The sequence below is a fragment of the Castanea sativa genome, chromosome 8 (assembly GCF_040712315.1).
Source record: "Castanea sativa cultivar Marrone di Chiusa Pesio chromosome 8, ASM4071231v1".
Classification (NCBI taxonomy): Eukaryota; Viridiplantae; Streptophyta; class Magnoliopsida; order Fagales; family Fagaceae; genus Castanea; species Castanea sativa.
In genome coordinates this window covers 23,878,227-23,896,993 of record NC_134020.1, presented here as the reverse complement: position 1 = coordinate 23,896,993, position 18,767 = coordinate 23,878,227, and the positions used below count along the sequence as shown (strand labels likewise).

At 30.1% G+C, this 18,767-nt stretch overlaps 1 protein-coding gene across 1 annotated transcript; it reads right to left on the bottom strand.

Annotated features, from left to right (window-relative positions):
• Positions 1 to 13,426: 13,426 nt before the first annotated feature.
• LOC142608188 (uncharacterized) lies at positions 13,427 to 16,355 on the bottom strand. Its single transcript, XM_075779904.1, has 3 exons — positions 15,829 to 16,355; positions 15,149 to 15,322; positions 13,427 to 13,824 (listed from the first exon to the last, which is right to left on the bottom strand). The coding sequence occupies exons 1-3, from the start codon at positions 16,255 to 16,257 to the stop codon at positions 13,633 to 13,635; spliced, it is 795 nt and encodes a 264-aa protein (XP_075636019.1). The 5' UTR covers positions 16,258 to 16,355; the 3' UTR covers positions 13,427 to 13,632.
• Between the last annotated feature and the right edge of the window lie 2,412 nt (positions 16,356 to 18,767).

Here is an 18,767-nt window from a genome sequence, read left to right as displayed (position 1 = left end):
GGCTAAAATCAACAGTACTATAATTTTACTAGTGGATACTTTTTAGGGTATGTTTGGTTGACTGTAATATAATAATTATTTTTATAATTTAGATATTCAGCAATTTGATTATGTTTTTATTATCATGAATATCTATTTCGTATGAATAAATATTATTCAAAATGAAAAATTATTCATCTTTAAAAGGGTTGTAATAACTATTTTTTAGTAAATGTAATAATTTCTAAAATTAGTATATTTTCAAATAAATAAACTTCTCATATGTACATAGTAATTATGAAAATAAAAAATCATCAAAAAATAATTCATCACTTTCTCAAATTTAAAAAAAATTACTTTTTTGGGAAATATAATTGCATAGGTAAGATATTTTCTTAAATATATCTCAAATTTTATTCTAATGTTACAATTCACAACAAAACTTATGAATGGATTTAGTTATTCTTTTACAACACATTTTATTCCAGTAATAAAAATTACTATTTCTATTGTAATCTTCATTTAGTGTACCAAACGTACTTTTAGTGTTTGCAACAATACATTCAAAACTTCAAATCCTCCCTTCTTGAACTCTTGAATTATAAAAAATGAGAATGGGCCAAAGGCCATTAGTTATACAGATACAGAAGTGGGCATTATTAATCGTTGAATCCAAAAGACATCTTGGAACTGAGGCTCCTTTAGACCATCCGGCAAATGAGAATGCGTCTGTAGGCCCAGATGATTTAAGAAATACTGACTTTGCCAGTGAATTGGCGCAATAATTCCGTTGCCTGTAATTGTAATTGACTTGTACTATACATGGTTCTTGAGGAGGCATGGCTACATGGGGAAAGAAATGAATAAACTTTAGAGCATAGTTCTTCCTTTTCTTTTTAGGGTAAAATGTATGAAGGAAAGTGTTAATGGATGTTTTAAGGGCATTGGTTTAAGAAAAAATTTAAAAATTTTTAATGGGAAAAGAGAAAAACAATTAATTTTTTTGACCTTATTTATATATCTCATAAAAATGGTTTATTAAAATGATTTATTAACAATTTGCTCTAAGGGTACCCCGTTAACATGACATCTCTCTATCTCTAGGACTTTGACCTTTGCCTAATTGTATCCCTTCAATTTTCAATTATTTTAGTCACACCACCTATGTTTAATAATTGGTTTAATCACACTTCTTTCATCCATTATACCGTTTTGAGTTGTAAATAAATGAATACATGACCCTTGACTTGAGAAAGAAAAAGAAAATACTTCATTGTTTTATTGGTCTTGAATAATTTAGAGATTTTTTTCTACTGTATTTTACTATTTTATGCTTTAAAAAAAAAAATACTTAAGAAATAAAATTATTATAAAGATAATGGTAGAAGTGTGTGTTGTACAATTTGTCATGTGCCCATCGACTAGTAAGCCATATGAATGACGTGAATATCGTGATGTGACACTTTTATTACCAATTTGATAAAGACATGGATAAAAAGGGTGCGATTAAATCAAACCTATAGCATAGGAGGTTGAACTAACAATTGAAAACTCAGGCAATGTAATTAAAAAATGATCAAAATTGGAGAAGTCCTTCTAGAATCCTTCTCTTTACAATTTTGCTCTTGTTTTGTATTTTTCATTATCTCCAAAGTTTAGGCTATTTTTGTATTATATGAAAATTTCCTCCATTTGTTTTTGATAGATATGATTTTATTATGGCATTCTTTCTATGATAATTGTACCTTTATATAATTTTTTAGGTGAGATTGGAACCTAGGTTTCTTAATTAACGACAATGGATTTTTACATTGAACGAATTGGAACCCATCTCTTTTGAAACTTAAAAAGCAATTATTTTTGTCTTGATGTCAAATGGTATCTCTTTCTCTACCCTAAAATTTGTTGTCAAGTTAGGGGCCCATTTGGCCTATGGGCTATGTTGCTATACAATTAGAGGTCAAGAGAGAAAATGAACTTTACCATATTTAATATTATATATTAATAGCTCTAGAACTTCTAAACTCTTCCTTATATGGACACCTTCACAGATGGCGCATCTGTACTTCACAATTAGAACCTTCAATTGACTCCAAGAATCTCTTGAAGATTTACTCCACAACAATGTTGGAATGATGGCTTTGTGGCTTCAATATTTGATCTCTCCAACAAGAAACAACCTGAAAAGAAAATCCCCTTTTAAATTCACGGGTACACATGATGGAGACTAAGATTTTTTCTCCAAATCGCTTAGAGTTTTCTACTTTTCCAACCTAAAGGAAGTTGAACATAATATTCCTTTATATAGAAGACTTCAATAAGGTTAAAAAAAAACCCATGACTTCATTTAAAATACATCAACAAATCTAACTCCATGATTTTTGATTGATTGAACCTCAGTCAAACAACAATCAAAATGACATATTTTCTTTCTTTAGAGTTAATTCTTGTACACATGATCTTGAACTTAAATAATGAATTATGAACTCATATGGCACTTACATTGTCATGGATTTCTCCAACTAAAACTAAACACAATTTATGCTCACTCGATTGAAACAAGATTCTCGACACTTTCATAACAATGGCTCTCCGATTGGTATACGGTAATCTTAAATCTGACATGTATTAAACAAGTTGGCTATTGACTTGAAAGTCGTGCACTATGTGCAAACATATAAAATGGATTATTAAGGATGCCTTATTCAAATGTTTACAGAGATTTGCTGTGCATATCAAATAAAGAAAACCTAAACCTAGTTTTCACTAACAACTGAGTTCAAAAGATCAATCTTAATCTGGTATTGCTATTTGGTAATCAAGAAGGTTGAAGCCACATGGCCTATTCCCAATAGCTCGTGGATTTGAAATCTTCAAGTTAGTTTTTGGAATTGGTGAGTTGAATTGATCGTGAAGGATATTTAAAATAGAAGATTCCATAGGTGCTGGAGATGATTTTGGGGTTAGGTCAATAAATCATCTACCGAGTAGAGTCTAGGGATAAGTGTTTATCTTAGATTGTTACTTCAATTATATTAGTCAATTCCAACCTGGGGTGAGGGTATCCTATAACGTTTTGTTTTTGGAGTACTTTATTGGTTTTTGACCTCGTTACTATATATTGTGTCCTTTGTTTCATTGTTATTTGTAATCGCTTCTCTTATAGTGATATACATATGTGTGAAAATTTATTTATGGCCATATTGAATGCATAATTGGTTAATTGACTTAAATAATTTAATCCTCCCTTAATATATTAAGGGGTCAAAACTAGTATTTTTTAACGCCCAACTAAGAGAAGGGACGAAGAAAAAAAGAAAAAGGAAGGGGGGTGGGGGGAGATGTGTTAGGGAAACCCTGGCAATATTCGTTACGCAACCTTTCTTTTGCTCCCTTTCCTCTATTCTATTGGAAGCTAAAATGGTATAAAGGAGCTAAAAGGGAATCTAGTACCAGGATCTAGGACTCACTTTTCTATCGCAGTTTTATATATGATATTATATAATTTCTTAAGAAGATATTGCTCCTCATGTGCTTCTGCATTTCTTTGTCTAATCTAAAGTGAACACTGTGTATAATGGTGTTGTAAAGGTATCATGCGGCTTATCTTGTCTTTTTTGCTTGATCAACCACCTACATCATTATTATTAAGCATGCCGACTCCAAATTAATAGGGATTGCATAGGATTAGGATGTGGCTTATGTTATGGTGTTCAATTTTGCGCGAGGTTGTATTTTATTTTATTTATTTAATAATTGGAGTGAGGGATATGAATCTTAAATATCTCAGTTGGTGATATGAGGTGTCAACAGTTGAATAATATGGCTCTTGACAATGTTGCCTTGTTTTATTAAGTTAGAAATATAAATACAGCTAACCTAGAAGTGCATAAAATTGCGATTTGCCAGTGACTGATGATTGATGAGTTTTTGGACCACAATCTCCTTTGTATTTAATTTTTTTTTAATTGATTGGAGAATTTAAGATATAATATATAACCATTTCTCAATGATTAATGATTGATGAGTTTTGAGAACCACAATTCCCTGGTATTTAATTTTTTTTGATTAATTGGAGAATTTAAGATATAATATATAAGAAATTGTACCTAAATTTTATTCGATATCAACATTACATAGTTATTTTTTAAAAATGAAATGAAGAAATTCTTTAGATACATAAAATAAGAAAGACAAAGGAAATATCGTATTAATTTCTAGATGGAATTTATAATGAAAAAAGGAAAAAGAAATTGAGTCCTGCAACTTTGGGTTTTAATTTAATCTTTGTTTATCATATCTCAAAATTAATGAAAGGTCATCTATGAATTTAGTGGGTGACAGCCTTTATAGCTTAATAATGATATTTGGTCCATTTTCCAAAAAAGAAGAGATGAAGGTTTTAAACTTTTAGACGGTAGGTTAAGTAGCATTTGGACAACTTAATTGTATGAAAAGAAGAAAGAAAACCTGAGCGGTTTAACCAGCCGCAGTAAGAGCTCTTAGAATTTAGATCATCAACTTATAAGCAATGGACCCCAAAAGTTGTCCTACTGTATTTGAACATAATCATGACCGTATCTATAAGGTTAAAAGAACAGAAAACTTTTTTGAATGTTTCTATCCTACAAGAATAAGTTTACCAGCACTGAAAATTGCACCATGAATTTCATACACTCAACTGGAGTTGCCATTCACCTTACCATACAAAGATAAAAGGGAGTGTGCATAATTTTTTTATAAAATTTTTGGTGTCTATAGACTTTTTGATTCTAAAATGTTAATATGGCTATGTGGCTTGAGTTGTAGCTTGGCTTTGACAAACAACTCATGTCTTGCTGTCTTCTACCATTGTTTCGTTTCAATATACTTTTAATACAAGTATTGCTTTGAGTGATTTGTGAAAGTGAAACCAACTTTTTTTTTTTCTCCATCTTCACATTTTCTATGAAAAAGATGTTGTTGCTGGGATTAATAATTAAATTAGTATTGAGGATAATAAAAAATACATACACTTCTATGAGTGAATGTCAGTGATAAGTGAAGCCCAATTCCCTTTCACATTAGAATTATTGTGAAAAATATATTATAAGAATCGCTTAAAAGTTTAAATTGTTTGTATACATTATGTGATATAATCATTTATTTCATCTAGAGGTGATTACTGTGATTAGTGGATGAAAAAGTGATGGTTCCCACCGATCACAACATGCTTCTTTAACAAATTATAAAAGTTTTATAGAATAAATTGTGTAGATAGATTTACTCATAAAAGTAATATCTAGCTTTGAGCAAGTCATCAATGGACACTTTTGACAGGGATGACTTCGGCTCAGTTTTGTTATAATATTTGCTCATCTTGCGTTGAAAACCATCAAACAACGCGTTATCATTATTATTTTGTAATGAGAGAGAATTTTAAATAGCAAGCTATTCAAGTTAAGAGTGTTTGTTATTGTTGTTTAAACAAAAATTTTTAGTGTTTAAACAACATTACACGTATTTTCACACATTTTTTTTTACTTACACGTATTTTCACAAAATAACATTATTAAAAATCTCTTATCAAATAAGCCTTAAATATCTCATTTAACAGCGAAAAAAAGATGTAAAAATATAAAATAACACTTATATATAAGTAGATCCAGCAAAAACCACTTATATATAAATATAATTAGATCTAGTGAAAAATAGGTAGACGTTGATAAAGGGGTTATTAAGTGATTTGTGAAATATTTTTTTTTCCTTCATTTTTTTATGAGAAAAATATGTTAATGTAGTTATATTAATATGCATCTTAAAGACAAGGTATAAAGTTTGCAATTTAAACAATTTGGAGTATAATAATTAAAAAATATTCACTTTAATGAGTGAGTGTTTAGTAATCAATGAAACCCAATTTTCTTCATATATTAAAATTTTAATATGAAAAATCTACAATGGGAATAACTGAAAATTATTGTAATCATCACTAGTCACTACGATGTGATTAAGGACCTGTTTTAAGTTTTTAATAGATTCACCCTAAAAATTGAGCTCGACAATTAGGATGTTCCCCGCATTGATGTCTCAAATGGACAGTTCTCCTGGGACTGGGAGAATCTTCGTCATTTTATCATAATTGAATAGTTTTGTGTGTATTATAAAAAGTCAAGACAAAAAAAAAAAAAAAAAGTGAAAGAGAAAGTTAGGTCGTTTTCTACTTGTAATTTTTTAGAAAAAATAAAAAGAAGAAATGTTTTATTCTATAATCATGATATGGTCATATTCCAAATAACTGTTGCAATCTCTATTGGTGACACTTGTTTAATTATCAGCTTCTTCAATCATAGCCCATTTCATGTTCTCACTCCTTTGTTGCCACAACATTTTAGTGTTGTTACTTGTTATCTTAATTAAATGTAGTTTCTACTCTACTATCATCGGAAATCCCTATTATTCTTATCCATTATTTCCATATACTTGGCATTTGCATTACCTCGTGAAATTTTTTATATCTAATATTTATTTTAGCATAAAAACTTATTTTTATTTTATTTTATTGTTTTTTATATTTACTTTTGAAATCAACATATAATAGATTATCTTTTTTTTTAATATCATATTATATTAAAATATTAAAATATCTTAATTTTTTTTAAATTTTAATCTTTTTTTACACATAACTACAATCTACTCTCTTAATAAATAGTATTAGTGTAAAGTTACATACATAATTACTATAGCAATCATGTATTTTTATACAAATTTACATGTACTAAAATGTGGGTGAATTTTGAGTTTGATTGTCTAAAATATGATATTTTTATTATTATTATACAAGCATAGATGTAAGTGCTTATCAATTACCATGTACTATAAAAACCTCTCACTGACAATCTTAAAATCCATTCCTAAATTTGTAGCTTAAAAACCTATAACCATTAGCCAAGGGAGAAGTTAGACTTATATACTAATTCTCAGTATTTTATAGCTATATTGAACTAGAAACTCTTTAAAATGAGTGACCAAATTATCGGTTATAAGGAGATATTACATAATTTCCTTTTAAATTTTTTTATTTATTTTATTTATTTTTTATTTTTTTTAAGGTTGCAAAAGCCAAACTTCTTATCAAGAAGGAAAGAGGATCAATGATTTTCTAGCTCTTTGAAGTGTATTCCCCAATGCTTTTTCTTTTCATTTCATGCTAGTAATCTACCTACTAAGACCTTCTCATTATATATAGTCGAGTCTTAAAAGCAAATATAATTTTAAAAAATAAGTACTAATAGAACCAATTAATAAGTCTTTTGAATCCCATAAAAAAAAAAGAAGTCTTTTGAAACGTGAGAAGGTGACCTATTAGGCTTGGTGACTAGAATAGATCTATATTTATAATTTCCTCAACAAGAAAAATGTGCATAGTTTCTCGAATATTACTATTTCAAGGACCAGGTTATACCATGCAGTCAACTAATATGAGAAATTCAGGATTAGATCCCAAATTGAATTACAACTCTACAAGCATTACCATTTTAGATCCCAAAATTAATCATAGTTCAAACATATAATTGATTTGATTCATCGATCCCTTCTCAAAATTGCATGATCCTCAATGCAGCCACTTGTTAGGCACATTTTATGGAAACCTCAATTCTCAAAGGCCTTCTTTGAATTTTATTTTCCTAAAGATTAATAGTCCCATCACAAATCCTGTCCATGTTATCATGGCAGACTATTGCAACTCTCATAGATAGAGCAAAAACTTGGGATAATGGCATTTTATCACTTTAAACTATACCCTAAATTACACTTTGCCTCATAAAATTTCAGAATGCATGGTTAGCACACTAAACTATAACCCATCTTACAATTTGTACCTGTTGTTAATTTTGTTGTTATCTTGGATGGAAAACCAAAGTTTAAGGAGAAAATTATAATTGAAAGTATAGTTTAGGATAGTAAAATATAATTTCTCTTTTATTTTAAGAGATTGAGAAGAGGAGCAATTGAGCTTTTTACGTGATGCTATCCAAGATAACGTCAAAATTGATGGCAATGTGCAAAGTATAGTATGAGTTATAATTTAGGGAGCGAATTGTGCTTTCTGAAAATTTATGGTGCAAAGTATAATTTAGAATATAATTTAAGGTGGTAAAATATAGTTTCTTCAAAAAAGTTCTCAAGGTCATACTTGCGTACCGTATCAATATGAGCGATCATTATTCATTAATGACCTTATGTTCAACTCTACATTGCTTATACCATGCTCTAAATGTCGGCACAATAGATATTTTAATTTTAAAAATATCAAAGTTATATCAAATCTATTATAATTTAAAAAAATTGACTAAGCAATGAATATGGTTGGTGTTGTAACAATAACATTGTAAGTTGTAACCCCTTCAAAAAAAAAAAAAAAACATTGTAAGTTGTAACTAAAGCTTTTGTGTACTTTTTTGTTTTGTGTTTCTACTTTCTAAGTTGACAAGTAGATCGTAATGCTTATGCATTTAAATTAATATTCTTACCATTACTTTCGACAATAATATAACAAACCCAGACATGCAGACGTGCGGAAAAAGAAAGATAAAGAAAGCTCTTGATCATGATTCATGAGAGCCTATCAATCAATAGCTTTTTCAAAAATGGATAATTCCAAATGGGAGATTTACAAATTATAAAAGTGAAAAAGAAGAAGAAAGCTCCCTAATGTGATGGAGGAGGTAGCCTTTAGATTCTTATATATATAATTTTTTGGGTGAAAAAGAGACTATTATATAGCTAGCATTTTCTGAAATAAAAAAGGTCATCTCTTTAAACTTAGTGGGTAACACACCGCAGACCAACAGTAATCAACATGGCCAACATGGATTGGCCGTCTTACCCACCTTTAGGGATTCCCACCACGCGTGGCCAGTGCTGCTAGGCCATCTTAAAATTTATAACTCCGCACACCTGCGTCTTTGGATTTTCAGCAAAAGTATATATATATATATATATATATATATATATGATTTTAATAATGTGTGCCCTAAGGGCACATAATAGTAAATCAATTTTAGAAAAAGTTTATCAGAAATTGTGTTTGTGTGTGTGTTGTGGTTTATTATGAAGTGACCCAAGTGACCAAATTGTAGTGTAAAGTCCGTCTATACTTAACCTTAATTGTGCTCTATGAAGTATGGACTCGGCGTAATAAACTGCGTGTTTGTGTTGAGCATGTATTGGACATGGGACATGCCTTGGAAATAGTTGCATATGTGTCCTAAATGTGTTCCGCCAAAAAATAATAATATTTTTTTAGGAATTATTTTATTAATTTTTAACTTTAATTATTTGGTTAATATTTTTTAATTTTTTAGAGATTATAAGATTTTGTTATTAAGAAATGATGGTCCCATTAGTATTTTGATGGGTTAGACTCTTTTTATTTTATTTTATTTAAATTAACCGTAGTCTAGACATCATTTAATAGTCAATAATTTACTTTATTGTCCATTATTGCTTGTAAACAGATATATGTTTACCAATATATGAAAAAAAATTCTTGAAAACATATAATAAATAAAAAGAAAAAGAAAAAATATATTTAATAATTAATTAATATACGTTTCCTTTGTGTCATATTTTAAATTTTCAGAATTTGCTGTATTGCCTTATTGTTCCGGTACCCATACCTATATATACCCTGCTAGGGTCATATGCATTACACACTTTATTATATAGTAACAATGTAATTATCTAAAACCTTACACCGTGAACGGTAAAAAAACAGTGTCTTAACTTGACGTCTTGATGGTCACAAATAGTTTTAATAAAGGAGCGGATAACATAAGTTCATATCATATTATAAATGTAAAAAATATAAATAAAAAATAATGTCAAGAAAAGGGAGATTGACAGGACATGATTTATAAGTTCATGTATATAGGGCAAGGACTCTTCTTTGAAACCTTTGTGGCTTAGTTGGCTGTTTCATTGTAAGTTCTCTTGACACAATAAAGATCATTTATAGTAGTTAGGCCGTCAAGAACTGTGAGACTTCTTAGGGGTTACACTTCAAGGATAATTTTCACTAGATTTAGATTTTGCAATTGGTTGGCGGGAGAGAAAATTGTGGGGATGGTAAAGTGGGGATAGGAAAAATTTCTCATATGTGTTTGGTTGGGTGTTAGAAAAGTAGAAGGGTAATTTTTTTTTATTTGGTTGAAAAGAAAAATTAGAAGATAGAAAATGATGTTTATATAAATTTACTCCTATACTCCTATTACAAAAAAAAAAAAAAAAAAGTTTATAAGGAAAAAAAAAACTTAATGTTTAGTGATGTGGGATGTGGAAGGGACAAGAAACCACACATGATTCTCTCTTTGATGAAACATAAACTAAAATGTTAGATTCTGATAGCGAATCTTGAATCCACGAATATTCCTTGAATCTGCAAGGAGAGATAATCTGAAATCCATTAGAAAATAGAGAGACAAAAGTCTAAACTTTATATATTGATATATTGAATAATTCTTAAAAAATCTTTTATAAACTTAGAGACATATTTAAAGGCTTAGTGAAACTTGACAAATAAGAAAATATATTCCAAAAAAAATATAATTAATACCTAAACATAATAGGAACCAAATTTGACCTAAAAACCATTAAAAACACCTAAAAATAAAGAAATAAATACCATAAACCTATAATAACGGAAATTACATAAAAATACCAAAATTAATGAATTACAAAGATTAAATTGTAAATTTTGTCCTACATAATTTAAGAAAAAAAAACTAAATGTTGACATTGAAACAGGAAAAAAAAAAAAAGATAAAAGAAAGGGAACTAAGTGAAGGGAGGAGAAGGGTGGATGGGTAAATTCCCATTTAAGCCCCCTCTTTCTCCCCCTTTTTTCCCCCCAATTTGGGAAGAAAAAAAAAAAACACCCCAAAATGGTGGTCTAGGAGAGAAAACACTTGAGCATACCAAAATCACCCCCTCAACCAAATAAGGGCCCTATTTAGAATTCCCCCTAATTTCCTCCTCCCCTTTTCCATCTCTCCTAATCAACCAAATGGGCTTTAGTTGACGCCAAATATGAATCCTTCGTTTTTTGTTTGACTGATTGTGTCATATTTATGTATGGCTTTGTCTTTTTTTTTTTTTGGGAGAATGTATGTCTTTGTTGACAACAACTTAATGTCATTACTTTATAATTACTTGTTGTTACTGATTTTACCATAATCCTGAAATTGTATTCTAAACATACCTCATAAGGATCTTTCATTTGGTGATTTTAAAATCACTCATTAATTATTATTGGTTTCACTTTTATAATCATTAAAAAAAATATTTAGAATCTATTACCATGCGCCACAAAGACCTTTATTTATTTATTTATATTGGACCACTCTAAAAGTAATTCCTAGCCACACCCTAGGCTCAAGAATCACTGTCTTTTGCCTAAGAGAAAGTTGAATTTAAATATAAATGCCAATTTTTTTTCTATATATATATATATATATATTTTTTTTTTTTTCCCCTCACATTATTATAAGTTCCAACCCATTAGCTAGCAACTTAAGTGACGAAATGATTCTTGAAAAAGAGAAATTAAAAATTATAGTATATTTTACATAAAGAATTTGCATATCCAACAAAAAGATTTTAAAAAAGCTTCAAAAAGGGGAGGGAAGAGGGTTTATTAATTGAATTGCTAGCTCGTCTTTCTTCATTCTAGTGCATACCCAGCAAATTCTGTCTGTTTACATGCTGCCAAAACAATTTCAATATGATTGGCACAAATTGACTAAATTATTTGTTTAAGATCTTCACAATTTATAATACAAGATTGTCTATATATATGTTAATAATTAAGAATAAATTCATGAAGAAATAAAAAGAGACCAAAGAAAAGAAAGAAAATTTAAAAGGCAAAAAAAGGATTGAAGTGCAAGGCCATATACTTCGCGAGAAGGAAAACGAGATTGACGGGAAGTGGTTCGATATGGGTGACTTTTCCTTGAAACTTTGCCAATCAGTTGAATGTTTCATTAGCACTCAACACAAAAAGCCTGAAATCTTGGGTAGGCCTTGAAGAACTGTGAGACATCTTAGAGGATACACCATTTCAATGAAAACTTTAACTAGCTAGATTTTATTTTTTTTGAGAAGAAGCTAGATTTTGTTGATGTTAGATATCAATGCCTTATATATTCTCTCTTTTTCATATTTGCGCATCTTTATTGCAACCAACATATTATTTGTTTTATAATTTATTTGTTATTAATTTTATTAAAGGGAGAATCATTATATCTGTCATTACCATGCACCGTAAAGACCTTTCTTATTAATCACTATAAACTTATTTGTTGTTATATTTACAACATCAATAAAAATAATTATATCCATTATTGTCATACCTTATAGTGACATTTTTTATTGGTCCACTCTAAAAGTAATTTCTAGCTACAACTCAGTTTCAGGAATCACTATAAGAACTAAAAATAAAGTAGAATTCCAATTTTAATTTTTATGTATTTTCTCACATTAATTTAAGTTTCTACTGATTATTCATCAAATTGAATGATCAATTGTTTCTTGGATAGGAGAGGCTATAGATTTAGTAATTTTAGACTGAGAAATTGAATAGCTAAAAGAGCTATAAAAAGAGGAGGGAAGAGGGGAATAGCTAGCTCCCTTCCTAATGCATGCCCTGTATATGATGTCACTTTTGGAGGGAAAATCTCAAAGCTTTGCTCGTGATAATCAAGTTTCAATATGATAATATGTCTGCTCCTTTACAATTCATGTATTCTGAGTATAATATGACTGCTCATTTTTTCCCATTTTTATACTCCACAGTTTGGAAATGAATCCATGTATCTTAGCAATTTACTCTTGTTTTAGCACTTGAAAGGTGAAAGGTGTATCTATGTCTTTTAAAGGAATGAAAAACTGTCGTGTACTACTAAATATATGTTTGATTTGAGAGGGAATATGATTTCACGTTTTTGACTAATCCGAGTATCCCTTAGGCACACTTTACTAGGGAGGCATATATGCTAGGCCTGTGCCAGTATCAAAATTTGTGCTATTGTTAATACGCTAATTATGCTTCAATTCACATTGCCAATGCTCTGTGTGTAGGATTTAAACACAGTAGTCTATTCCATCCTATAATTAGTTGCCTTCCAGCTAGGTGAATCTTAAGGAAGAAAAATGTCAAAGCGCAAATATATACCCCACTTCAGAAACATTGCATCCATCTTACCATTGTGCTTCTTTTCTATTATTTTGTCAACGGCAACGTCTTTATCTTGATTCTTTTCAACTTATCAGTTTATTTATCTTTTATGCACTAAAATAAAGCATGTGCAAATTTTATCTAAAACCCCAAATCAACTTCCACATATATTGAGATGATTGACTAAAATATATTCTAGAAGATTCAAAACTGCCTGCGTTCTAAATATTTCAGGCAGTTGGAGATTGACTGTCCATTAAGCCTTGAAAGTTGAAACCATATTGAAGAATAATAATAATAATGCAATCAAACTATATCTACATCACCTATTGAAGCTAAATAACACTTCAAATGCATCATACTAGCAAACGACCATACATAAAATGCACACTAGGACACAAACACGTCCAACATATAGAAATTCTCATGATTAGTTAAGGAACCATGTTTGCTGCTGAGAATGTGTCAATAAAATTGATCCAATTATCTTCATCGTCTTCATCCTCCTCGCCCTCGCCGCCTATATGGCTCCATTGAACTTGAGGATTCTTCTCAATTTCGTCGTTCCTTGCAAACCTTCCTCTGATGCGTGGCCGACTGTCTGCCAAGGTCTTCCTACAAGCATACTGTATTTAAAAAGAGTGTTAAGAATAATGCCTGTAATAATTAACCTAGTCACAATCCAGAAAGCATAGTGAAATTGAGTAGTAGTGGTAATAAAGTTTATTCATTTAAATTACAAGTACCATGTTTGATTGCAAACTGTAGGTGAATTAAAATTCTTACATAGACATGATAGTATGACAGAAAGGTCAAGATATTATGGAGGTTTCGGTAATGGATTAATTGCTTTATCAGAAGTGACTCATCACTTCATGTATTAATCTCAAAACAATTTGACCATAACTGTTATTTTACATATGCTGTCTCTCATTGTGTGACAGCCGTCACAGTCCTTAATTCCATGACCTTTACTTTAGTTTGTGTCATATGAAACAAAAAGACCCAGTGCATAGAGAAGCTAATGCACATAATTGTTCTGCAAATAGTAAGTGCCTGTCTGGTAACACATTTCAAACTGCACTTTTTCTAAAGATACTTTTTATTTTTAACGCAATTTTTTTAAAACGACCGCATTTTCCAAAAGTTAAAAAATAAATTATATCAAACAGACACTAATTAGACTGTAAAAGTTGTGTGTCAACTCTACTAGCAACCGCGAAACTATGACCCCTTAAGCTTTCCAATAATTCAAAATTTATCCTTAGATTTAGTTAAAATTTTCAGATAACATATGGATGTCCCCTCTTCAATTACTCATATTTCCCATGTAACCTTCTTAAATTGATAAATTTCTATATTTGTTAATACTTTGCCCCCCTCTAGTTATCAAAAAGAAGAAGAAGAATATTCTAAGGTTTTTTAAAGATGGAATAAAAACTTAGAGAAATGATCATTTCCTTATCCTAGAGAGATGATTAGAAATTCTACTGTTGATGGACGGCCTTATAGTGATGTCCGAACCAATATCACTATTTATGAGTTATGATACGTATAGGAACGTGTAGCAAAAGCTATATGTGACAAGACGTATCATATAATAGTGCAACCATGAGTGAAAGTGAAAAAAAATAAATCTAAATGAGCCATGATTTTGCAAGTATCATACATCAATGCTTTTTTTGCCCTCACTGCTTACTTTTACACGAGTACCGTACATTGAGTAACTTGTAATATTTTTTTCGGTCACTATTAATTAACTAATAAGAATTGAATCTACCACCCTACTTCATCTTAATATTTATGGCATTTTTCTAATAAAAAAAAATTTAAGGACATTTTTTGATTCATCGCAATAATTATTGTGTTAGGTAATTTTCTCAAATGCAATTTAAAAAAAAAAAAATGTTAAATTGTTAACCCATTAACAAATAAACATGATAATAAAACCTTAATCTTCTTGTTGAAATTTCTTTGGGTTCTCTTGCTCCTATATCTCTCAATCCTCTCCTTTTTCTCCTCAGGACTATATCTGCACGCTCTGCTCATACTTTCAATGATGATACTATTCTCATTGGACAATGGGCTCTCCGATCGATGACTATGTTGCATCATATTAATTCTCTGCAGCCACATAATTAAACAAACAAAATTAGACCAAACTAAAATAGCTCAATCACAAGCTGCATATATCAAATCACATAACCATAATAGCAAATACTACTTTATTAGTAGATGGTTATCCACGTGTATTTTAAACAGGTCATCCACGTAATTAAAAAAGTAATAATATAATCATTTTAATTATCATCTAGTACTTTGAACCAATTTTCCTTCAAAGAAATTTAAAAAATAGGTAAAAGGAAAAAAAATCAAACGGATTGTTTTAATGGTACAATAATTTTGCATGTAGCTCGGTAGAGGTGTTTGGTACGGTCGGGTAAACAATATTTCACATATTTTTATATATTTTTTTACCATTTGCATAAAACAACAACGTAAATCTCTTACTAAACGAGCCTTGGGTCTCTGATTGAAGAACATTCTCTTACTACAGAGGCCTGGGGTCCCTGATTGAAGAACATGTCATTACGTGAAAAACAAAGTGGGCATTTTAGTAATACATGTACCTGCAAATCCCCAGTACTGAAGACCCTTCTGACCGGACCAGACTCCGAGTCGACAAACTCGTGAGTCGAAGACGAAACGAGTTGGCGAAACCCGCTCTTCTGGAACGAGTTGCTGCTCACGCTTCGCTGAAAAAAGGTGGGCCTCTGAGTCTGGTGACTCGCGAGCGAGTTCGTCGAGCCGTAGCTACTGCAGCCACTGCAGTTACTGCTATTATTATTTCCAATTTCGGGCGAGTTCACAACCGAGTCGAACTCGGAGGTTGGGGAGGTGAGTTGGTCGAGTAAATTGGGTGGAAGCAACGGTAACGGTAACGGTAACGGTAGAGTTAACGTTGAGAGGTCGAGTGGTGTGAGGTTGTCGGGTGACGTGGCGGGATGGCCGAGAAAATCGGCAGCGCGTGTGAATGCGGTGTTTGGGTGAGTGTACATGGCGCGTGGAGTGAGAGAAAATGGAGGGAGGTTTTTTTTTTTTTAAGGGGTTTTGGAATTTGATGGAGTATTTTTTTTTTGGAAGAAGCTTGATGAGTGAAGAGACTTAAGTTGAGGAGTGCGAGTACTTATTCCATTTTTTTAGAGAGAGAGAGGAGCTGGAGTCTGACGTGGAAGATGACGTCAATAGCTTGAGAGTTTGAGAATGCGTTGACCTGAGATCATCCCTCAACTCAGAATAGACGTTGGCCTAACCACGAGCCACATGTTCAGTTCAACTGGCCTTTTTTTTTTTTTTTTAATGAATTTTTATTGTTGTTGTTGTTTTTTGTTTTTTTTTTTTTTTTTTAATTAGAATTTAAGACTGTCACACTACTCTCTCTATTGTTGCATCTTCTAGAAAATAGAGGTGAAACCTGGATTAAATTTAGTTAAAATTTTAAACAAATAATTTTTTTTTTTTTGTAAATTTTATTAATCCAATCCTCATCGCACACTGGTCTTTGATTTAAGCGTTGTTATCTATACTACTATTTAAGAGGTTTTCCTTGTTTGGACTGAATTTTTTTTTGTTCCAAAATAACCTTATTTTTCTAGATTTAAGTAAAGACAAAACTAAAGGACAATAAAGTAAAAATACATCTTTATTTTTAACTCACACTAAAACATTGCCTATAAAATAAGACCAGTTTCCCACTAACCTATTTATTCAGAAGCAAAGTTAACTTTTAAACTTTTCTTTTTCTTTATTTTTTTAATTGGCCAAAAATATTTCTTTTTTTTTGACACCCACATTAAAAAGTTAAAACCCTACATTCATTCCCTTACTTTTTTTTTTTAGAAATATTATATTTACAACATTTTCATAACATCGCCTATAAAAGAAGTTAAAATAAAAAAAGAAAATTTGAAGAAAGGGATATGAGAGTGCACAACATATTCACATTATACTCACAACACCCTTAGGTTTTTTTTTTTTTTTTTGTGATTAAAAAATATAGTAATTTCAAATTAGATTAAAAGCTCTAAATTAATCCTTACTTAAAAAATAGAAGAGCCTCTGGGCACGTGCGTGAACGCGTGCTCAGAGGCTAGTTATTTACTACTCATTTTTTCACAACAATTTTATGAGGCAAACTGTAATAGGTTGGCTGGTACTTTTATATTGATTTACTATTTACAATCTACAACATTAAAATTATGGCACAAAAAGATGTGGTTTTAGATTTTTTTTTCTTGCATTATATTGTTTGTTTTCTCTATGCATGCAATTAAAATATTTTTTAATAATTGCTCAAAATAACTCAATTGACACATTTTAATGTTTTCAATAATGTCATTCAAGGTTTAGATCTTTCATCCCCAATTATCGAATTGTATAAAAAAAATTAATTTTTTTTAAAGAAAAGAAGAAAAGTTTTTCTACATATATGCTATGGTGATTTGCAAAAAAAATTAAATAATATTCGAGAGCCGAATATAAGACTTTTAAAAAAAAAAAAAATCTTGATTATGGCGTTATTATTTGGTTAAAAAAGTGTTTTGAAGAGACAGATGCTAATGCTGCAAGATAGATTTGTTTTATTTTATTATAATTTTGGTTATATTTTCTCAAAGGGCATCTTAGAGAGTGATTATGTAATGTATGTAACCATTCTCTCACATGTAGACCTCACATTCTACAAAATACACATGCATTATAAGATGGAATAATATATTTTTTCGGGGTATTATGATTGCGTATCTCGTGGAGAGTTTATAATGTTCATAATCTCTTAGATCTCACATGTGAAGTCCACATGTTGTGAAGGTTGAATGCTTAAGATAATTTTTCAATATTTTGCAAGTTATGAAAGGAGGGTTTAACATTTTTTTAATAAAAAAAAGACATTTGATCATGATTGATACAATTCAAAAGTTTTTATTTAAGAATTGACTTCAATTTAAACTTTTTAGTTCAGATTTTATATGATATATTTATGAAAACTTGCATCTTAATGATGATAGAGATGATTGAGTACCTATCTCCTTGCTTTTGTTTAATAGATTGAAGTTTCATTAATAGAAAATGATTTTTTTTTAATTATGGAAAATAAAGAATAGAAACGCTTTCAACATGATAGCTTTGAAAGTTTATGAGCAAAATGATTTGTCAAATTAGCAAAATTAGATTTTTGATAGATAATCTTTCTAGACTTCTATTAGTAATACATATTCCTATCATGTCTCGAGTCAAAAGCGCTTTTAACATTTCCATACACCGCATGTTATGTACACCAAATATTCTAGTCAAGATGTATAATTTACTTGGTAGTAGTTTACAGTTGACCTCACCCAAATCTTGTTTCCTATTCATATATATTTTTCTACTCTTATTTAGAAACTTCTTTTATTTATTTAATTTATTTATTATTTATTTTTTAAATTTACTGCATAACTATATTAATTAAGAAGACAAAAGTCTAAGGGGTTTACCAACCCATCTCTTTCCTTTTCAAGGAAGACCTAAG